At 45.1% G+C, this 23,921-nt stretch overlaps 1 protein-coding gene across 4 annotated transcripts in view; it reads left to right on the forward strand.

Moving 5' to 3' along the window:
• Window positions 1–23,921, forward strand: part of CCM2 (CCM2 scaffold protein) — a 57,144-nt gene that overhangs the window by 23,754 nt on the left and 9,469 nt on the right. For all 4 annotated transcript variants that reach the window (XM_024744333.1, XM_024744166.1, XM_024744247.1 and 1 more), the window contains 2 exons: window positions 22,509–22,592; window positions 23,147–23,330. In XM_024744333.1, the coding sequence (XP_024600101.1) occupies window positions 22,509–22,592; window positions 23,147–23,330 (268 nt within the window). The remainder of the gene's footprint in view (window positions 1–22,508; window positions 22,593–23,146; window positions 23,331–23,921) is intronic.

A 23,921-nucleotide genomic window follows, 5' to 3' on the forward strand; every position in this document is an offset into this window, starting at 1 on the left:
TTAGACGTGGGGACACCTGGCCCGGATAAGGGTGGGGAGAGACCCAGTGTGAAGATGAGCAGGTTAAGTCAAAGCGTCTGTCCAGAACGGTGAGAATTGCCCACCCCCTTTCCCTCAAGCTTCCAGATAGGCCTGCAACCAGGCCTCTCCCACAAGGGGATCCTCGGAGGAGTGCTTTCATGTGGAAGCCACACAACCCGCAGAAGTGCTGCCTTGAATGACCCTGGGGTGACCACCCAGCCAGCCTGAGAGAAGCTGACAGTCTGCACCTCTGCCCGTGCACACGGCTTCTTTCGTGGGCAGTCGAGGAGAAGTACACGTTTGAGGAAGACGTTTCATCTAAAGATAGAGCCCAGGACAAACGCAAGACGTAAACATGAATGCAACAGCAGCAGTGCGGAAACTAGGGGAAAAATAAAAATACATAATGTTGTCAGAAAGATAAGAGGAAATACTGTTAACTGTGAGACAACAGGATAACAGGTGGAGACAAGAGCTTTTGGAATGAAAGGATCTTAACTATATGTCGTAAAAATTCATTAGAGGGGTCAAAAGATAAAGTCAGGGCAGTCACCCGGAAAGAAAAACCAAGAGACAAGGAGATCCAAAATCAGTAAACAGAAGATGAGAAAAGGAAAAAAATGATAGGAGCCGTCCAGAAGGTTCAGCCTCTGACTCATGAGAAGAAAGAATGGAGGAGAGTGGGAGGAAGTTGTTAAGATGGTAATGGAAGGACATTTTGCAGAAAATTCACCAACAGACATGATTCTCAGATTGAGAGGGTCCCTGTCTGGTCATGATGACCAGACAGGTTTCTAAAACGTGAGCCCTCAGAGCCCGTTCTGACGAGGTTCTTGGGCGATGTGCTGCCTCAGGGCACAAGGACGCACCAGGAAGGTGGGAGATGCAGGTCCGGAACCGGGGCTCTAAGCACGGCAAAGAACGGAGGGAATTCCCAAGACGGGAATCTGAGGGACAGGCTAGGCCAGCTCTGGGAGAAGAGAACACGGATGGTTTTATATGTTGGAGTAGAGGCTGCTGAAGAATTGGGAAGACAGAATTGTACTTTGAAAACAAAGCAAGTGGAGGGAAGGGTAGGCCCATATTACACCATGAAAATTTAAAGTTTGGGGACTTCCGCGTCCAGGAAGAGGGAGTCGACATATTTTTCCCTATTCCTCTCACTAAGTACACCTAAAAACCCTGGACATTATATATGCAACAACCATAAGAAGACTCTGAAAGGTAGAGTGACGGCAGACCAGCCAGGGACCTTGGGACCCAAGGGGGGGACCCCATTGGTGAGTGCCCTGGTTCTCTTTTTCCTCATGTATCCCAAGCTTGGAACTGAAGAAGCTGGCGACCCAGAACAGCCAACAGGTGCACACAAAATCCCAACAAAACTCACTTTCTCTGGCCAAAGGACCAGGAAAGGGATAGCTTAGCAGGACAGAAAATGTTTTACAATACCTGCTCAGTTCCAACCAAATGTGACTGAAAAACCTGTGGCCCCGCTGCTGCCTCTACCAGCAAAGACTGTGTAGGGGCCAGCACCCACCCCAGAGAAGGCTGAGTAGGGAGCTGGGGCTTTATCCCTGATGAACCCGTAGTGGAACTGCGGTGTCAGTGGAGACCATGTGGGGAGCCTGGAATTCTGCCCTCAGACAGCAGCAGTGTGACACACACCACCCCTCATGTCATTGGGCCACTTGGGGAGCCAGAACGCCAGCCACATCCAGCAGGGAAGAGGAGCCCCCCACTCAGGTGGCAGCGGAGGCCAGTGGGGAGTCAGCCCCTCCCCCTGGTAACAGAGTGTGCTCCCCTCCCCCTGTGGGACTAGAGCAGATTTCTGACACTTGTGTCCTCAGAGTCCTGGAGGGAGAAGAGATGGGGTGAGGTGAGGCTGAAAAGCTGATCAAAGGGATCATGGCTGAAACTGCTGTGATTTGGTAAAAGACAGACTCAGAGATTCAAGAAGCTCACCACAGACAGGATGAACCCAAAGCGGTCCACACCAAGACACGTCGTAGTGAAACTTCCGAAAAGTAAAGACAAAGACAGTCTTGAAAGCAGTGAGAAAGAACTTTACCTGTAGGGAAAACGGAAATGATAGATTTCGTGTCAGAAACCACGGAGCCAGAAGGAAGTGACGACATCCTTCAAGTGCTAGGAGACCCTGAAGAATCAGAGGCTGATGAAAGCGCCACAGGCGACTCTGCACCCTCAGACAGCAGCCAGCAAACGGACCAGTTTCTTGAAGAGCACAGCCTGCCACGGGTCACCAGTCAATAGATCATTTGAATAGTCCTGCAACTATTAAAGAAATTAAATATCTAATTTGAAAGCTCCCATAAAAAAGTCTCCAGGCCCAGGTGATTTCTGGAAAATTCTATCATATGTTTAAAGAGTTAACACTAATTCTACAGTCTCTTCCAGAAAAACAGAAGGGGAGGGAACACTTTTTAACTCATTTGTGAGGTTAGTATTTCCCTGACACCAAAATCAGTTAGCAAAACTAAATTACAGACATGAATACAGATGCTTAGGTATAAATGTAACAAAACGTATAGGATTTGTACGCTGAAAACTACACAACACGGATGAAAGGATCAAAGATCTGAATAAGTGGAGAGACATACCACGTACACGGATTGGAAGATTCAACCAGTTAACATGTCAGTTTTCCCCAAATTGATACACAGGTTTGATGCATTTCCTATCAAAATCCCAGCAAGATATTTTGTAGATAGAGACAAGTGTTCTAGAAGTTATATGGAAAGGCACAAGAAGTAGAATCGCTGGAAGGGTTTGAAAAAGAAGAGTTAAAAGAGAGAAATCAGTCCGCCTGGTTTCAAGATGTACTTTAGAGTTACAGCAGTGAAGACTGTGAGGCAGCAGTAGAGGGACTGACGCAGTCATCAGTGGAACAACATCATGAACCCAGAAACAGACCCAAACAAATACACCCAACTGATTTTTGACGGAGGTGCAAAAAGCAAGTCAGGGGAAGGACCGTCTTCTTAGCAAATGGCGCTGGAGCTGTTGGGCACCCATTGAGAGAAAAATGAACCTCACGCCGAATCTCACACCTTACACAAAAATTAACTCAGAATGGATCGTGGTATTAAAGGGAAAAGGTAAAACTATAACACTTCTAGAAAAACACCTAAGAGAAAATCTCCAGGACCCAGGGTAGGCAGAGACCTTAGACTTGACATCAAAAAGGGAACGATTGGTAAACTGAACATCAAATTTAAAAGCTTTTGTTCTGCAGAGGACTCCATTAGGAGGATGAAGACACAAGCTACAGACTGGGAGAAGATATTTGCAAACCACCTACCTGCCAAAGGTCTTTCATCTAAAATATATAAAGAACTGTCAACGCCCAATAGCAGAAAAGCCAACAGTCTGATTAGAACATGGGCAGAAGTCATGACGAGACATTTATTTCGCCAACGAAGACAGTCAGATGGGAATAAGCACATGAAGATGTTCGACATCACTAGCCGTTAGGGAAGTGCAGATTACACCCACAGGGAGGCATCACTACACACCAAACAGAACGACTGACGCATAAGCAAATGCTGGCGAGGATGCAGAGGGCCACTCATGCATGGCTGGTGGACATGTAGAATGGTGCAGCTGCTCTGGAAAACAAGTGGGCGGTTTCTTAAAAACTAAACATGCAGCTAGCGTCTGACCTGGCAGTTGCACTCTGAGTATTTATCCCAGGGAAATGGAAATCTGTGTTGCCACAGAAACCTATACGTGAATATTAAAAGCAGCTTTATTCATAATGGGCAAAAACTGGAAATACCCCAGATGTCCTTCAGTGGGTAGATGGTTAAGCAAATGATGTGCATCCATACTGTGGAGCCCTACTCAGCTGTAAAAAGGCATGATTTACTGATTGCTTCAGCACCCTCCAGGAATCTGCAGAGAATTATGCTAAGCGAAAAAAACCCAATCCCCAGAGCTACATACTGTATGATTCCCTGTGAATAACATTCTTGATATGACAGAATTATTGAAATGCGGAGCAGATAGGGCTTGCTAGGGGTTAAGGAGGAGACCAGGTGGGTGGGAAGTGGGTGCGCCTGTAAAAGAGGAGCGGGAGGGACCGTGTGATGGAATGTTCTGTAACCTGACCTTCTAGTCACTGTCCTGGTTGTGATGCTGGGTGATCACGAGATGTTACCTTAGGTATAACAGGGTGCGGGGTACAGTGGACCTCTGTGTATTATTTCTTACAACTGCACGCCATTTACAATTATCTTAGAATTAAAGGTTAAAAAAAATTAAAGACTGCATAAACAAAATTGTGATTTCACTACCTCTTGGCACAGTGGTGAAATGGAATGTACCTAACAGGAGGATATAAGCACCAAGTAATGATTAAGTAATAAATTATCTAAATTGTAAGAAAAGAAAAAAGGAAGGAGAGATGGGGGCGGTGATATAAGGGAATTAACTCTTTCTCTGCCGTAACTGGAAATCAACAGCTAATGTCTTAGACTGATGAATCAGGCAGTAGCAATGTAAAATCGTTACTTAGAAAGTTGGCCCTAGATCCGGAAGACCCTGGAGGTGCTGCCTCTGGGAAGCAGTTTATAGGGTTGCCTGGGTTGGGACCAGATGGTTGTTTTTTGTTACACACTTCTGGGGACTATTTACGTTTTTAAACTTCCTACATGTGTCACTTGGATAAAAATAAAAACAGCGACGACAACACGATGCACTAGTGGTGAGGAGACTTTTCCTCCCGCATACTCGAGTGTAGTTCGTTACGGGAAGTATTTTGTATTCGGAATGAACATTACTAACATGAAGGTGAGAGGCACTTAACAGTTGCTCCTCGTTTCTGAATGCTTACCTATATGGCAACACTATTTAACATTTTAAATACATTTTCTCATTGAATCCTCACCCGGCTTTTTTAAAGCAGAAGCATTCTTCCCAGGGTCTCGACCCCATGAGGCCCAGGGTGGTGCAGGGGTGCAGGCTCGGGACCTGTGAACCGACATTCTGGCTTTTAATTCGTGGGGCAGCAGCGGGTAATTAATCACATGTGTGATACCAAACCCAAGATGCTTCTTGATAAGATTTGTTATTTCTTATTTATTGTATTTTTAAAAGTTGAATAGGTAAGTTATGGACATGGTACAACATTCAGATGGTAAGGAGATGCCTGGTGAGGAGAGGTCCCCAGTCCCCCCACGCCCCCGCCCCTGGAAAGAACCATTGGCATCAGTTTCTCGTGTGTCCCTGCACGGGCGGTCTGTCCGTATCCGAGCACACACGTGCGCTTGTTCCCAAATGATTACCTAGTGCACACTTTGCACCTCATTGTTTACACGCAACAGTGTATCTCGACACATCTCGGCACATAAAGCTGCCTCGTCCATTTCCCTCCCATTATAATGGCTGTACCATATTTTATGTAACCAGTGATCTAGTCATACATATTTAATTTGTCTCTGTTACACATTTTACTAACCCTCTAGGATAAATTGCAGAAGTAGGATTGCTGGGTGTAGGGCTCGGTTATTTTTATCTTGACAGACATTTCCAGTTGCCCTTCATGCGGGATTTAAGCTGGTGCGCACCATGGGCAGTCAGGGCGAATGCCTGTTCATCCACACTCTGAGGGGCCACACAGTGTACCTGCGGGCTTCTTGATCTTTGCCAGCCTGACGGTCATAGTCTGTTACGTTGCAGTTTGTACTTACGAGTGAGGTTGTGTATCTTTTCATATGGTCGAGTCAGATCTCTTAAGTGTCTTTCTACAGCCGTTTTTCTGTTGGGTGGTTGGTGGTTTTCCCATACGTTTTCCCTAGCGCTCAGTGTGGTAGGTGAGTTTGCCCTTCGCGGTGAAGTTAGTTTTAAGGTTTTCCCTGTTTGTCGCTTGCCTTTGTTCAGAGATGTCTCGGTTCTCTAGAAGCAGGGCCTGCAACTGGAGATTGTGTTGGATGATTCAGGGTGTGTTCTCAGGAGAAGGGGAGGAAAGGAAGCAGGATGGGGCAGAGGAAAAAGATGTGTATCTGCCCACTTACGGGCACGTAAGGGGCCCCTAAAGGCCACACAGGCGCCTCTTTGTCCCCAGTACGTAGCAGCTTCCTCACCTCCTCATCATGATCCGGGCCGGTTGCCCCTGCAGAACAGTGCCACCTTTCTCTGCTTGCTTGTCTGCTGGCATCAGGAGGGGACTGTGGTTTTAAGTTTAGATCCCTTTTGTGTCCCCTGGTAGAAGCATTTGACCCCTAGAGCCAGGCTCTCAAAACAGATGGAGCCACAAGTTTCAGGGCTGGGAGCACACGCTGCCCAAGCGGGTCTCCTGGATTGATGGTGATCAGAGCCACTCCTGCTGCCGTACCTTGGACCCCAGACCCATCCGTTCTGTCCACTGGGGACCAGGCGTGGTGTAATGACCGTTGGTTCCAGATGTGCCCTGCGTTCTGAGGAGATGTGGCATCCTTTCAGGTGTCCCCTCCTGGATGTGCCCCAACCCTGTAGAGGACCTTGATGGTGGTCTGGGCCCCTGAGTTTCAGCATTTTCTCAGACCCTCTTTTCCAAGCCTTGAACAGTTTCCTTCCCCCGTGTACTGTTACTCACGTGAGTGACTGTGAGTCCCTTCGGAGGGAACTGGGGGCGTTGCTGCAGCGCACACTTGTGTCGGTGTTACAGATTCCTTCTCCTGGGGCTTGGCCTTTCCCTCAGGCACTTCCTGGGACTGGAAACCGGGTCAGAGACTGCCACTTTGCGTTGGAGCAGCACACTCAGGGGTGGTGTCCTTGTTTGTATACATGAGGCGGGACCGTGGTTGGCTCCCAGCAGCTCTCTTGCCCCTGGGAACGCTTCTGCTCTAGTTGCATCTCTGTGGGGCCTGCATACCAGCTCCCCCTCCCCGCCATTCGACCATTTACAGTCACCGCCCACTGCAGTGAGCACGCCTGCCTGCCCTGCTCCTGGTGGCTGAGTGCTGCCACCTGGCTTCTGCTCTTGCAGGGTTCTGCCGTCCCCCTCGCTCCGGGAAGCCTAGTGCTAAAGCATCTCCCCCATTAGCTCTCCCCCTGAGAACAGCCACCACAGAGCTGCTGGGTGGTGCCAGCACCCCTGCCAACCCATTCGTTCCAGCTCATCCTTGAGAGTGAGGTGTCTTCCCAGCCCTCCCAAGTAGCAGGGGCAGTCGTGGGGTTCCAGGTCTTACACGGTAGACCCCGTCCAGCGGACCCACCTCTCTGCATCCTTTGGAACCTTTATCCACAGTTTGCTCGGTAGTTCTTCAATCTCCACTGAGTTTAACATGGGCCTTGTGTTTGCTGAGCTTCTAAGCTGTGCTAGCAGCGCATGAGGGCCGTGTCCGGGCCCCTGACCAGGGTTAAGTGCAGAGCCCCGTAGACACGCTCTTCCAGCTGGGGGTCCGTCCACCTCCATCTGGCACCTGCTGCTCCATCAGTGTTCAGTCTCTCTTCCCAGCGGGTCCCAATCGTGCTATGTTGAGATTTGATCCAGGAACAGGTCTTATGGCCAGGAGGGGCGGAAGGGGCAGACCCTGAGGAGAACAGCATTGTCATGAAAGGTGCCCATCCCAGTGAGGCCTGTGTATCGTTTTTGAGCAAGGGCTGTGTGTGTGTGCATATGTGTGTATGGGGGCCCTGTGGCTTCTAACAAGTGGGATTGGGCCACTTCTGCAGGCCTAGAGTGTTGAGAAGGGTATGAGATTGAGTTTCTCAAGTGCATCTACCTAGGTGTCCCCACCCCACGTCTCAGAGTCCTGCCCTTCCATCAGGGCAACTTGTTGATCGAGGTCAAACAGGTGGATGTTATAGGGAGGCTGACTTCGGCTCAGTATAAAAATGGACTTCTCTGGTATCTCATCAGCAATTATTTTTGGAAATACTTTCCGCTGTTTAGAGCTGAACTGACGAGCTCACCAGCACGTTCCTGTGTTGGCTGCAGTCTCTATAAGGGCGGCAGGAACGGCAGTGGGGTTAGCGGGTGCCCGAGACAGTCCGGCTTTTGCTGCCAGGGCTGATGGAGCTGATGTGACCGCTAGTCAGATGTCCCCTTGGTCTGTGTTGTTCCATCACGTTCATCCCTCTGCAGCTGTGTCCTGAATGTGCTATGATCAGTTAATTGGCACAGCACCCCGCGCCATGTCATCTCATGGCGGGTGTGGGCTGGTCCCTGACATCGCTGAAGGAGGCCCTGCACATTGGTCAGGACCGGCAGGGAACCGCCCAGGACGGTGGGGAAGGCTTTTGTAAGAACTGCCCAGGAGGCACGCTTTGTCCCATCTGGAGTTACAGCAGGAATGAGAGCTGCAATTTTCCTTTTTGACAAAACGTGTTTTACGAATACATATTTTGCAGCAAAACAAGTCTCAAATGAGTGAGGACTCACCTCTGTGAAGAAAGTAGAATCCTTCTCGGTGATCTGTGAGCCTGAATTTGAAGTGTGGTGGCACTCTGAGAAAGGCAAGATGGTGGTGGTGACATTGTGTCCCCCAGGCCACGTGGAGGCGGGGCAGTCCTTGTACAGTCCTGCAGACATGATAACACCAGGGCACTTTTATATGACCCCAATGTAGGCAATATTTTTTTAATTACTATTTGAATTTAAGCAAAATTAATAATTTGGGATGATACACATCTAGAAGTGGTAACTAATATACAGTATAATACTGATTATGATTCAAAAGGTTTTTAGCAGATGCAGTCATTGAGTGAAGCTAGGGTACGGTTTTTTTATTGTGGTGAAATATGCATAACATAAAATTAACTGTGTTTAAGTGTATATTTCATGGTACTAAGTACTCTCACGTAGTTGTGCAGCCATCACCACCATCCATCTCCAGAACTTTTTCTTCTCAGAACTTTTCAGTACGATATATATATACACACACCACATATTATTTGTCCATTCATCTATCAGTGGGCATTGGGTTGTTTCCAGCTTTTGACTACTGTGAATAATGCTGGTACGAACATGGGTATACAAATGTCTGTTTGGGTCTCTGCTTTCAGTTTTTTTTCTTTTTTTAATTGTGTTAAAATATAGCATAAAATGTGCCATCTTAAACATTTTTAAGGACGCAGTTCAATAGTATGAGATACGTTCACGTGGTTGTGCAGCCATCACCACCATCCATTACCTTAACTCTTTGCATCTTGTAAATCTCAAACTACACCTATTAAACAAAAACTCTGCATTCTTTCCTCCCCACAGCCCCTGGCAACCATCGTTCTGTCTCTGTGAATTTGACTTCTCTAGGAAGTTCACATGAGTGGAATCATACACGGTTAGTCTTTTTGTGACTGGCTTGTTTCGCTTAGCATAGTATTCTCAAGTTTTACCCGTGTTGTAATGTACTGCAGAGTTTCCTTCCTTTTTAAGGCTGAACAATATACTGTTGTATGGATGCACCACATCTCGCTTATCCGTTCATCCATCAGTGGACACTTGGGTTGCTTCCATGTTGTAGTTATTGTGAATGATGCTGCTAGGAACATGGGTATACAAAAATCTCTTTGAGACCCTGCTTTTAATTCTTTTGGGTCTGTCTATACCCAGAAGTGGAATTGCTGGGTCGTATGGTAATTCTATTTTTAATTTTTTGAGGAACCTCCATACTGTTTTCCACAGCAGCTGCGCCATTTTATGTTCCCACCAACAGTACACAGGCGTTCCAGCGTCTCTGCATCCTCGCTAGCACTCGTTATTTTCTCTGTTTTTGTTTTTCACTAGCCATCCTAATGAGTTTGACGTGGTATCTCATTGTAGTTTTGATTGTATTTCTCTAATGATTAGTGATCTCAAGCATCTTTTCATGTTCTTATTGGACATTTGTGTATCTTCTTTGGAGAAAAGTCTGTTCAAATCTTGTACCCATTTTGGCATCAGGCGTTTTTTGTTGAGTTTTAGGAGTTCTCAGTATATTCTAGGTATTAATCCCTTGCCAGATATATGATTTGCAAATATTTTCTCCCATTCCGTGGGTTGCTCTTTTACTCTGGATAGTGTCTCTTAATGTACAAAATTTTTAAATCTTGTTGAACTCCAGTATGTCTGTTTTTTTGCCTTTGTCGCCTGTGCCTTTGGTGTCATATCCAAGAAATCATTGCCAAGTCCAATATCATGAAGCTTTTGTCCTATGTTTTCTTCCAAGAGTTTTATTGTCTGCTTGCGGTTCTTTTACATAGATATCCAGAGGTGGAATTGCTGGATCATATGGTAATTCTGTGTTTTATTTCTTAAGGAATGACCATTCTGTTCTCCACAGTGGCTGTACCATTTTACAGTCCCACCAGCAGTGCACAAGGGTTCCAGTTTCTCCATGTCCTCACCAACACATTATTTTCTGTTTTGATAGTAGCTGTCCAGATGGGTGTGAAGTAGTATCTCACTGTGGTTTTGGTTTGCATTTCGCTAGTTACTAGTGATATTGAGAATCTTTTCATGTGCTTATTGGCCATCTATACACCTTCTTTGGAGAAATATCTAAGTCCTTTGCATATTTCTTAATCAGGTTGTCTGGTTTTTTGTTGTGGAGTTATAGGAGTTCTTTATGTATTCTGGGTATTAACTTCTTATCAGATACATGGTTGCAAACATTTTCTTCCATTGGGTAGGTTGTCTTTGCACTCTGTTGATGTACAAAGTTTTAAATTTTGATGAAGTCCAGTTTGTCATTTTTTTTCTCTTATTGCCTGTGCTCTTTTTGCCCCACATTAAAGGTTTTTAAAATTGTGTTAAAATACACATAACATAAAATTTACCATCTTAACCATGTTTAAGTGTACAGTTTAAGTGTTCTAACATTCACATTGCTGTGCAACCATTACCACCATTCACCTCCAGGATTGTTTTCACCTTGCCAGACTGACACTCTGTACCCATTAAACAATAACCCCGTTTCTCCCTCATCCCAACCTCTGACAGCCACCGTTCCACTTTCTGTCTCTCTGAATTTGACTACTCTGGGATACCTCATATAAGTGGAATCATATAGTATTTACCTTTTTGTGCCTGGGCTTATCCATGTTGTAGCATGTATCAGAATTTCCTTCCTTTTCTTTTTTTTTTTTTTGCGGTACGCGGGCCTCTCACTGTTGTGACCTCTCCCGTTGCGGAGCACAGGCTCCGGACGCGCAGGCTCAGTGGCCATGGCTCACGGGCCTAGCCGCTCCGCGGCACGTGGGATCTTCCCAGACCGGGGCACGAACCCGTGTCCCCTGCATCGGCAGGCGGACTCTCAACCACTGCGCCACCAGGGAAGCCCTCCTTCCTTTTTAACGATGAATAATATCCCACTGTTTATAACATATTTTGTTTATCCAATTCTTCTGTCAAGAATTGAGTTGCTTCCACCTTTTGTTATTGCCTGTGCTTTTGGTATCATATCCAATAAATCATTACCACATCCAATGTCATGAAGCTTTTCCTCTATGTTTTCTTCTAAGAGTCTTATAGTTTTAGGTCTTAAATTTAGGTGTTTGATCCACTTGAGTTAATTTTTGTGTATGGTGTTAGCTAAGGGTCAAACTTGATTCTTTTGTGTGTGGAGTCTTGTTTTCCCAGTACCACTTGTTGAAAAGATTGTCCTTTCCCCATTGAATGGTCTTGGCACCCTTATCAAAAATCAACCGACGCTGTATATGAGGGTTTATTTCTGAGCTCTCTATTCTATTTCATTGCTCTGAGTGTCTGTCTTGATGCCAATACCACACTGTTGGTTATTGTAGCTTTGTAGTAAGTTTTGAAATCAGGAAGTGTGAGAATAGATGAAAGGTAATATTGATAAATTTAAGGAAGGGTTTGCATTTAGTTTACATGAGCACATAAGAAGACAATAGGGCTTCCCTGGTGGTGCAGTGGTTGAGAGTCTGCCTGCCGATGCAGGGGACCACGGGTTCGTGCCCCGATCCAGGAAGATCCCACATGCCGTGGAGCGGCTGGTCCCGTGAGCCATGGCCGCTGAGCCTGCGTGTCTGGAGCCTGTGCTCTGCAACAGGAGAGGCCACAACAGTGAGAGGCCCACGTATCGCAAAAAAAAAAAAAAAAAATAGAAGAGGATAGAAAGGCCTCTGCTAGCTGCACATCTGTGACAACGTTCTGGAATGTTCATTTGTAACAACCTTAAGTGTGAGCCAGTAATTAGATGTGCTGCTTATTTATTTCTAAACTGTTCTGTCAGAGGGGTGGATTCTCAGCCCTGTAGAGAGTGGGGAAACTAATACACAGTTTAGTTTTATTCTCTCCCCCTCCCCCCCAGCTTAGAAAGGATAAAATCTAAAACTTCTTAGAATGAGTATGCATTTCCCTTTGGAGCGTCCCAGCACACACTGAACAGCTTTTGAATGCAGCTGTTCTGAAGTTTAGGATGCTCGTCTGACTGTGCCTAGACTCAGCCTGTATCTGCCACTGTGCCCTGTGTGAGCTTCTGCCAGTCCCTCTCACTTCCGTGCCAGTTTTCTTCTCTGTGGGCAGGTGGTTGCCTGGCACAGCAGTAGGTGAACTGGCTCAGGCCTCTGTGTTTACCTTGCTTGCGTTTGATAATCCCCAGAGTAACCTGCCTGCTTGGTTCCCCAGTCAGAGAGGGCATCTGCAAACAAAGACCGTTTGATTTCTTCCCTCCCAGTCTTTACCTCCTATTTCCTTTTCTTGTCTTACTGCATTATCTAGGACCTCCAATACAGTATTGAAAAGCAGTGGTGAGAGGGGACATCCTTTCCTTGTTCCTGGTCTTAGGCAATCTTAGAGCTTCTTACCATTAAGTATTGACGTTAGCTGTAGGTTTTTTGTACATGTTCCTTATCAAGTTGAGGAAGTTCCCCTCTATTTCTAGTTTGCTGAGAGTTCTTGTTATGAGTATTAGAGATTGTCAGATGCTTCTTCTGCATCTATTGATACCATATGATTTTTCTCTTTAGCCTGTTAAAGTGGTGGATCACATTAAATAATTTTTGAATGTAGAGTCAACTTTGCATACCTGGGATAAATCCCACTTGCTTTTGGTTTATAATTCTTTTTATACGTTGTTGGATTTGATTTGCTAATATTTTGTTGAGGATTTTTGTATCTATGTTTATGAGAAATATTGGTCTTTCCTTTCTTGTAGTATCTTTGGTTTTGATACTAAGGTAATGCTGCCTCAAATAATGGGTTAGGAAGTGTTTTTCTCTTTTCATTTTCTGGAAGAGGTTATAGAGAATTGATATAGTTTCTTCGTTAAATGTTGAGTAGAATTAACCAGTGAATCTGTCTGGGCCTGATACTTTCTGTTTTAGAAAGTTATTATTGATTCAATTTCTTTAATAGCTTATATGCCTATTCACATTATCCATTTCTCCTTATGTGAATTTTGGTAGATTGTGTCTTTCAAGGAATTCCACTGGTGGTCCAGTGGTTAGGACTCTGCGCTTCCACTGCAGGGGGCCTGGGTTCAATCCCTGGTCAGGGAACTAAGATCCTGCAAGCTGCACAGTGCGGCCAAAAAAGAAAGAATTCCTTTGGGATCTGAGAACATACTTTGTATGGTTTCTGTTCTTTTAAATTTGTTAAGGTGTGTTTTATGGCCCAGAATGTGCTCTGTCGTGGTGAATGTTCATGTGAGCTTAAGAAGAATGTGTATTCTGTTGAATGCTGTTGTTGGATGAAGTAGCCTGTTGATAGTTATATGCAGTTGGTGGAAGATGTTGAGTTCACCTTTCTCCTTAATCATTTTCTGCCTGCTGGATCTGTCATTTTCTGTCCATTTCTGAGAGGGGGGTGTTGAAGTCTTCAGCTGTAATAGTGGATTCATCTGTTTCTCACCGTAGTTCTATCTTTAAAGTTGGTTTCTTGTAGACAGCATATACTTGTGTCTTGAATTTTTTATCCAGTCTGACAGTTTTTGTCTTTTAATTGGTATATTCAGACGATTCACATTTAAAGTGATCATTGACATAGTTGGATTAATATTTACCGTATTTGTAATTGTTTCCTATTTGTTGCTCTTGTTCTTTGTTTTGTCTTCTACTCTATTTCTGCTTTATCTGGTTTTATTTGAGCATTTTTATAATTCCATTGTTTCTCCTTTCTTAACATATTAATGATACTTGTTATTTTGTTTTTTATTATTTTATTTTTGGCTCCTTTGGGTCTTCGTTGCTGCATACGGGCTTTTCTGTTCTTTTCTTTTTTTCGGGTACACGGGCCTCTCACAGTTGTGGCCTCTCCTGTTGCGGAGCACAGGCTCCGGATGCGCAGGCTCAGCGGCCATGGCTCACGGGCCCAGCCGCTCCGCGGCACGTGGGATCTTCCTGGACCGGGGCACGAACCCGCATCCCCGGCATCGGCAGGCGGACTCTCAACCACTGCGCCACCAGGGAAGCCCCGGGCTTTTCTTTAGTTGGGGCAAGCAGGGGATACTCTTTGTTGTGGTGCGTGGGCGTCTCATTATGGTGGCTTCTCTTTTATTTATTTATTTATTATATGGCAGGTTTTATTAGTTCTCTGTTTTATACATATTAGTGCATATATGTCAATCCCAATCTTCCAGTTCATCCCACCACCACCACCACCACCACCATCCATGCCCCCACTTTCCCCGCTTGGTGTCCATATGTTTGTTCTCTACACCTGTGTCTATTTCTGCCTTGCAAACTCGTTCATCTGTACCATTTTTCTAGATTCCACATATGCGTATATGCATTAATGTACGATATTTGTTTTTCTCTTTCTGACTTATTTCACTCTGTATGACAGTCTCTAGGTCCATCCACGTCTCTGCAGATGACCCAATTTCGTTCCTTTTTATGGCTGAGTAATATTCCTTTGTGTATATGTGTGTGTATACCCATCGGCAGGCGGACTCTCAACCACTGCGCCACCAGGGAAGCCCCTGCCCACTTTTTGATTGGGTTGTTTGTTTTTTTAATATTGAGTTGCATGAGCTGTTTATATATTTTGGAGATTAATCCTTTGTCAGTTGAGTTGTTTGTAAATATTTTCTCCCATTCTGAAGATTGTCTTTTTGTCTTGTTTACAGTTTCCTTGGCTGTGCAAAAGCTTTTAAGGTCCATTAGGTCCCATTTGTTTATTTTTGTTTTTATTTCCATTACTCCAGGAGGTGGGTCAAAAAAGATCTTGCTGTGATTTATGTCACAGAGTGTTCTTCCTATGTTTTCCTCTAAGAGTTTTATAGTGCCCAGTCTTACATTTAGGTCTGTAATCCATTTTGAGTTTATTTTTGTGTATGGTGTTAGGGAGTGTTCTGATTTTATTCTTTTACATGTAGCTGTCCAGTTTTCCCCACACCACTTATTGAAGATACTGTCTTTTCTCCATTGTATATCCTTGCCTCCTTTGTCATAGATTAGTTGACCATAGGTGCGTGGGTTTATCTCTGGGCTTTCTATCCCGTTCCATTGTTCTATATTTCTGTTTTTGTGCCAGTACCATATTGTCTTGATGTCTGTAGCTTTGTAGTATAGTCTGAAGTCAGGGAGTCTGATTCTTCCAGCTCCATTTTTTTCCCTTGAGACTGCTTTGGCTATTCGGGGTCTTCTGTGTCTCCATACAAATTTTAAGATTTTTTGTTCTAGTTCTGTAAAAATTGCTGTTGGTAATTTGCTAGGGATTGCATTGAATCTGTAGATTGCTTTGGGTAGTATGGTCATTTTCACAATGTTGATTCTTCCAATCCACGAACATGGTATATCTTCCCATCTGTTTGTGTCATCTTTGATTTCTTTCATCAGTGTCTTACAGTTTTCCGAGTACAGGTCTCTTACCTCTTTAGGTAGGTTTATTCCTAGGTATTTTATTCTTTTTGTTGCAGTGGTGAATGGGATTCTTTCCTTAATTTCTCCTTCTGATCTTCTGTTGTTAGTGTATAGGAATGCAAGAGATTTCTGTGCATTAATTTTGTATCCTGCAGCTTTACCAGATTCATTGATTAGCTCTAGTAGTTTTCTGATGGCATCTTTGGGATTATCTATGTATAATATCATGGCATTTGCAAACAGTGACAGTTTTCCTTCTTCTTTTCCAATTAGTATTCCTTCCTTTTATTTCTTTTTTTTCTCTGATTGCCGTGGCTAGGACTTCCAAACCATGTTTGATTAAAAGTGGGAAAAGTGGACATCCTTGTCTTGTTCCTGATCTTAGAGAAATTATTATGTTGAGGTAGGTTCCCTCTGTGCCCACTTTCTGGAGAGTTTTTATCATGAATGGGTGTTGAATTTTGTCAAAAGCTTTTCTGCATCTATTGAGATGATCATATGGTTTTTATTCTTCAATTTGTTAATATGGTGTATCACATTGATTGATTTGCATATATTGAAGAATCCTTGCATCTCTGGGATAAATCTCAGTAGATCATGGTGTATGAGGCTTTTAATGTGTTGTTGGATTGTGTTTACTAGTATTTTTTTGAGAATTTTTGCATCTATATTCATCAGTGATATTGGTCTGTAATTTTCTTTTTTTGTAGTATCTTTGTCAGGTTTTGGTATCAGGGTGATGGTGGCCTTGTAGAATGAGTTTGGGAGTATTCCTTCTTCTGTAATTTTTTGGAAGAGTTTGAGAAGGATGGGTGTTAGCTCTTCTCTAAATGTTTGATAGAATTCACCTCTGAAGCCATCTGGTCCAGAACTTCTGTTTGTTGGAAGATTTTTAATCACAGTTCCAACTCTGTAACTTGTGATTGGTCTGTTCATACTTTGTGTTTCTTCTGGTTCAGTCTTGGAAGGTTATACCTTTCTAAGAATTTGTCCATTTCTTCCAGGCTGTCCATTTTATTGGTGTAGAGCTGCTTGTAGTAGTCTCTTAAGATCCTTTGTATTTCTGCAGTGTCCATGGTAACTTTTCTGTTTTCATTGCTAATTTTATTGATTTGAGTCCTTCCCTCTTTTTCTTGATGAGTCTGGCTAAAGGTTTATTTTTTGTTTATCTTGTTTTTTTTTGTTTATTTTCTTTTGTTTATCTTATTTTATCTTCTCAAAGAACCAGCTTTTAGTTTTATTGATCTTTGCTGTTGTTTTCTTTGTTTCTATTTCATTATTTCTGCTCTGATCTTTATGACTTCTTTCCTTCTAATAACTTTGGGTTTTGTTTGTTCTTCTTTCTCTAGTTCCTTTAGGTGTAAGTTTAGATTGTTTGAGATTTTTCTTGTTTCCTGAGGGAGGCTTGTATTGCTATAAACTTCCCTCTTAGAACCGCTTTTGCTGCATCCCATAGGTTTTGGATCGTCATGTTTTCATTGTAATTTGTCTCTAGGTATTTTTTGGTTTCCTCTTTGATTTCTTCAGTGATGTCTTGGTTATTTAATACTGTATTGTTTAGTCTCCATGTGTTTGTGTTCTTTATATTTTTTCCCCTGTAATTGATTTCTAATCTCATAGCATTGTGGTCGGAAAAGATGCTTGATATGATTTCAGTTTTCCTAAACTTACTGAGGCTTGATTTGTGACCCAAGATGTGATCTGTCCTGGAGAATGTTCCGTGTGCACTTGAGAACAAAGTGTAATCTGCTGTTTTTGGATGGAATGTCCTATAAATATCAATTAAATCTATCTGATCTACTGTGTCATTTAAAGCTTGAGTTTCCTTATTAATTTTCTGTGTGGATGATCTTTCCATTGGCATAAGTGAGGTGTTAAGTTCCTCCACTATTATTGTGTTACTGTCGATTTCCTCTTTTATAGCTGTTAGCATTTGACTTATGTATTGAGGTGCTCCTGTGTTGGGTGCATATATATTTATAATTGTTATATCTTCTTCTTGGATTGATCCCTTGATCATTATATAGTGTCCGTCCTTGTCTCTTTTTTTTTTTTTTGCAGTACGCAGGCCTCTCACTGTTGTGGCCTCTCCTGTTGCGGAACACAGGCTCTGGACGCGCAGGCTCCAGATGCGCAGGTCCAGTGGCCGTGGCCCACGGGCCCAGCCGCTCCGCGGCGTGCGGGATTCTCCCGGACCGGGGCACGAACCCACGTCTCCTGCATCGGCAGGTGGACTCCCAACCACTGCGCCACCAGGGAAGCCCCTTCCTTGTCTATTGTAACATTCTTTATTTTAAAGTCTATTTTATCTGATATGAGCATTGCTACTCCAGCTTTTTAAAATTTCCATTTGCATGGAATATCTTTTTCCATCCCCTCACTTTCAGTCTGTATCCCTAGGTCTGAAGTGGGTCTCTGGTAGACAGCATATATATGGGTTTTGTGTTTGTAACCATTCAGCGAGCCTGTGTCTTTTGGTTGGAGCATTTAATCCATTCACATTTAAGGTAATTATTGATATGTATGTTCCTATTACCATTTTTTTAGTTGTTATGGGTTTATTTTTCTAGGTCCTTTTCTTCTCTTGTGTTTCCCACTCAGAGAATTTCCTTTAGCATTTGTTATAGAGCTGGTTTGTTGGTGCTGAATTCTCTTAGCTTTTGCTTGTCTGTAAAGCTTTTGATTTTTCTGTTGAATCTGAATGAGATCATTGCTGGGTAGAGTAATATTGGTTGTAGGTTCTCCCTTTCATCACTTTAAATATATCATACCACTCCCTTCTGGCTTGTAGAGTTTCTGCTGAGAAATCAGCTGTTAAACTTATGGGAGTTCCCTTGTACGTTATTTGTTGTTTTTCCCTTGTTGTTTTTAATAATTTTTCTTTGTCTTTAATTTTTGTCAACTTGATTACTATGTATTTCGGCGTGTTTGTCCTTGGGTTTATCCTGCCTGGGACTCTCTGTGCTTCCTGGACTTGGGTGGCTATTTCCTTTCCCATGTTAGGGAAGTTTTCGACTATAATCTCTTCAAATATTTTCTCGGGTCCTTACTCTCTCTCTTCTTCTCCTGGGACCCTATAATGTGAATGTTGGTGGGTTTAATGTTGTCCCAGAGGTCTCTTAGGCTGTCTTCATTTCTTTTCATTCTTTTTTCTTTATTCTGTTCCATGAGAGTGAATTCCACCATTCTGTCTTCCAGGTCACTTATCTGTTCTTCCGCCTCAGTTATTCTGCTATTGATTCCTTCTAGTGTACTTTTCATTTCAGTTATTGTGTTCTTCATACCTGTTTGTTTGTTCTTTAATTCTTCTAGTCTTGTTAAACATTTCTTGCATCTTCTCGATCTTTGCCTCCATTCTTTTTCTGAGGTCCTGGATCATCTTCACTATCATTATTCTGAATTCTTTTTCTGGAAGGTTGCCTATCTCCACTTCATTTAGTTGTTTTTATGGGGTTTTATCTTGTTCCTTCATCTGGTACGTAGCCCTCTGCCTTTTTATTTTGTCTGTCTTTCTGTGAATGTGGTTTTTGTTCCACAGGCTGCAGGACTGTAGTTCTTGCTTCTGCTGTCTGCCCTGTGGTGGATGAGGCTATCTAAGAGGCTTGTGCAAGTTTCCTGATGGGAGGGACTGGTGGTGGGTAGAGTTGGGTGTTGCTCTGGTGGGCTGAGCGCAGTAAAACTTTAATCCACTTGTCTGCTGATAGGCGGGTCTGAGTTCCCTCCCTGTTGGTTGTTTGTCCTGAGGTGACCCAGCACTGGTACCTACAGGCTCTTTGGTGGGGCTAAGGGCAGACTCTGAGAGGGCTCATGCCAGGGAGCACTTCCCAGAACTTCTGCTGCCAGTGTCCTTGTCCCTGCAGTGAGCCACAGCCGCCCCCCGCCTCTGCAGGAGACCCTCCAACACTGGCAGGTAGGTCTGGTTCAGTCTCCTATGGGGTCACTCCTCCTTCCCCTGGGTCCCAGTGCGCACACTGCTTTGTGTGTGCCCTCCAAGAGTGGAGTCTCTGTTTCCCCCAGTCCTGTCGAAGTCCTGCAGTCAAATCCCACTAGCCTTCAAAGTCTGATTCTCTGGGAATTCCTCCTCCTGTTGCCGGACCCCCAGGTTGGGAAGCCTGACGTGGGGCTCTGAACCTTCACTCCAGTGGGTGGACTTCTGTGGTATAAGTGTTCTCCAGTGTGTGACTCACCCACCCAGCAGTTATGGGATTCGATTTTATTGTGATTGCGCCCCTCCTGCCGTCTCACTGCAGCTTCTCCTTTGTCTTTGGATGTGGAGTGTCTTTTCTGGTGAGTTCCAGTGTCTTCCTGTCGATGATTGTCCAGCAGCTAGTTGTGATTCTGGTGCTGTCACAAGAGGGAGTGAGCGCATGTCCTTCTACTCCGCCATCTTGAACCCTGTGGCCCTCAATTATACTTCTTTATAAATATTTTTAGTGGTTGCCCTAGGGTTTGCAATTTACATTTACAACTAATCTTAATCCGTTTTCCAATAACGCTACATTGCCTCACAGGTAGTGCATGCACCTTACAACCAAGTTAATTACCCAGTACATCTTGCTAGTTTTCTTTTGAACAAGCTGTTATCTGTTAGATCAATTACAATAAGTAAAGTAGAAGGTACTATTTTACCTTCATTTATTTCTTCTCTCATGTTTTTTCCTTGATGTAGATCAACTTCTGACCAAATCATTTTCCTTCTCTCTGAATAAATTCTCTTAACATTTCCGGCCTGGTAATCATGAAATCTCCCAATTTTTGTTTGCCTGAGAAAGACTTTATTTCTCCTTCACTTTTGAAGGACAGTTTCACCAGATGTAGCATTGTAGGTTGGTGGGTTTTTCTGTCAGCACTGAGTGTTTCACCCTTCTCGTGCTTGCGTGGTTTCTGAAGAGAAGTTTGATATCGTCATCACCCTGGCTTCTCTGTAGCTAAGGTGCTATTTGATGTTTTCCTGTTGCTTACTTCAAGGTTTTCTCTTGGTCTTTGATTTTTTTGCAATTTGAATATGATATGTCTAGGTGTAGTTTTTGGTTTTGTTTTTTGTTTTGCTGTTTATCCTGCTTGATGTCCTCTGAGCTTCCTGGGTCTGTGGTTCGGTGTCTGACATTGAGGAAGTTCTTAGCCATTATTGCTTCAAGTATTTCTTGTGTTTCTTTCTCCCCTTCTTTTCCTGGTAGTCCCACTACACATTTGTTATACCTTTCGTAATTTTCTATTGTTGGATATTCTATTCCTTTTTTTTGGTTTGTTTTTTCCCTTCTTTTCTTTTTTCTCTTTCCTTTTCAGTTTGGGGAGTTTTTACTGACATATCTCCAAGCTGTGTCCATCTGCTGGTGAACAAATCAAAAGCATTCTTCATTTCTGTTGTAATGTTTTTGGTTTTTAACATTTCCCATTGATTTTTTTCCTTAGAATTTCCATCTCTTTGCGGACATCGCCGGTCAGTTCTTGCATCACGTTCACTTTATTAGAGCCCTTAGCATGTTAATCATAGTTGTGTTAAATTCCTGGTCTGATAATCCCCGAATCTCTGCCATATCTGAGCCTGGTTCCGATGCTTGCCCCGCATGTTCAGTGTTCTTTGCCTATTACCATGCCTTATAATTTTTTGTTGAAAGCTGGGTATGGTGATTCAGGTAAAAGGAGCTGAGGTAAAGAGGCCTTCCTGCCTGGCCCCCAGAGTTTTGTCTCAAGCTTGTCCGTGCCCATGTCCAGCCCTCGGGCAGTTGCCTTCCGGTGCGCCTCCCAGGCCGGCTCCTGTGGCTTCTCCCCGGGGGCTGTGATTCTCTGTCCCCCGTTGCTCTCTCCAGTTCTGGGGGCAGCAGTTTGCCCTGTGACCTTGTTCTCTAATGGATCTGAGAAGACATGTTGATGTTTCAGTTTGTTCAGCTCCTTTCTTGTGAGGACAGGAGTGATGACGTCGAACTGGAGGCAGGAAGTCTGTTGTCACCCCGTTCACAGCGACCTTAAACATTCGAGTCAGTGAGAGGATGAGAAATGTTGGCTGTAAGAGAAATCAGTAACCCATTAAATCCCATTTAAAAACTGTGTTAATGGGCGGAGGTGGGACGTGAGCACAGCTGACGCAGCACTGCGACTGCGCCGCACTCGGGCCCTTTTCACTGAGGTTTGTTAGCCAGGTGCTCCATGGCCTCGCGTCACTTCATTTCTCTATGCTCATCGCTCAGCTGCCTGGCCCTTCGTGACTTAACACGTTTACCTTTAGCAGGTTGTGCGGAACCATTGTTTTCAGTTTCCGACCATGACCCGGAAACACAGGCCATCCTTGTCTGTCCTTTTATTTATTTTTCATCTTTATTTTTATCTTTTGGTCACACCATGCGCCTTGTGGGATCTTAGTTCCCCTATCAGAGATTGAACCAGGGCCCCCTGCAGTGGAAGCCTGGAGTCTTAACCACTGGCCCGCCAGGGAAGTCCCTTGTCTGTGCTTTTAGGATCCAGAGTCCACCAAACTAATTTTGAGGTGTCCTTTACAGGACTTTGATGACAACATTGATGCAGTCTGGTGGGAAGTGTGGGAGTGTTCTCCTCAGCCGGTAGAGGTTTTGCTAAAAACTTGGAGCACGCCGCCTTGAGGAGTCCCCCACCGCGAGCCGGGACGGCGGCCAAGGGGCCTGGTGGTGGGGATGCGCGAGGCTCTCGCACTGCTCTGCTGGCACGTGGTGGTGTTGGCTCATCTTCCCCTTCTCATGGCACTTTCTGTCTCCACTTTCTTTCAGTACTTAGGTCAGTTAACATCCATCCCAGGATACCTGAATCCCTCCAGTAGGACTGAAATCCTGCATTACGTAGACAATGCAAAGGTAACCCCATCTGCCTGACTCTGTCCTCCTAACCCTCAGCCTGCTCCACCTCCCAGCCCTGACTTCTGAGCCTCAGCCTGCCCCACCTCCCAGCCCTGACCTCTGACCCTCAATTTGCTCCACCTCCTAACCCCAAGCTCTGACCCTTGTTCTCTGACACCAGCTCTTGGCCCACTGACCTTGGGCCTTCATGGCCGTGAGGGACGACCCAGTCCCATCATGTTAAGGGTGCACTTGGCCCTTGGCTATCAAGACTGTTCCTCAGTCTGAACATGAACTTTATTCTCCAGACTTGCTCCTGGTGGTTCTGGGCTGTTTCACAATTCACGTGTTCGAGATATCCAAACCACATGCCACAGGTCTGAGTCTAAGGGCGGTTCCAGAAGGACCCCCCACGTGGTTTGAACACAGCAGTGCCCTGGGGGCGAACACGGCTGCACCCTGCTCACGAGTCAGCGCTGGCTGTGTGGGCTGCGTGCGCCACATACAGTGCGGGGTCCCAGGGGAGCCCGTGGCCGGGCCCTGTGTTTCTGATGCCGTGTGGTTCCTTCCAGAGAGCCCACCAGCTCCCCGGACACCTGACCCAGGAGCATGACGCTGTGATCAGCCTGTCTGCCTACAACGTCAAGCTGGCCTGGAGGGACGGGGAAGACACCATCCTCAGGGTCCCCATCCATGACATCGCCGCCGTGTCCTACGTGCGGGATGACGCCTCACACCTGGTGGTCCTAAAGACAGGTATGGACCTGGGGAGTGGGGTCAGGAGGGTCCTTGGCAGATGCCGACCACACCTCTGTCCTGAGGAGTGAGTCTGTGGATTTCATGGAGCTCTGGAGACAGTTTCTACAGCAGTGGGTCAGCCACTGCTGCCCACTGTGCCTGAGAGAAGCCCTCTGTCCAGAGAAGGGCAGTGACCCAGGAGGCTGTGAGAAACAGGTGCTGAGCTCAGCCACTGTCACTCAGCGTGGCCCCCGTCCGGGATGCTGACGTGGCCTCTGATGCCCAGGTCTGGTAGAGCCCTGGGCGCAGGTGGCCCCACAGGGTGAGGGTTGGCCTCAGCTCAGCCCAGTCAACATTCAGCCCCTGCCTTTGGCCAGGCAGTCTTCCCAAAGCGGGGGGAGCAAAGATGAGACCAGACCAGCAAGGAGCTGTCTGCGAGACGTGCTCAGTGTGTCCGTATAGGAGAATCAGAGAGAACCTTAAACCAGCCGTCAGCTCCCCTCGCCCAGCCCACTCCTCTCACCTGGTGATGAGGGTGCAGCCCCACCTTACTTGGCACTGCCGGACAGGCTGCCCGGCAGGTTCAGAGCCCCGGCCTAAGTCCCCGAG

Source organism: Neophocaena asiaeorientalis, unplaced genomic scaffold, assembly GCF_003031525.2.
Source record: "Neophocaena asiaeorientalis asiaeorientalis breed wild unplaced genomic scaffold, Neophocaena_asiaeorientalis_V1.1 scaffold137, whole genome shotgun sequence".
Lineage (NCBI taxonomy): Eukaryota > Metazoa > Chordata > Mammalia > Artiodactyla > Phocoenidae > Neophocaena > Neophocaena asiaeorientalis.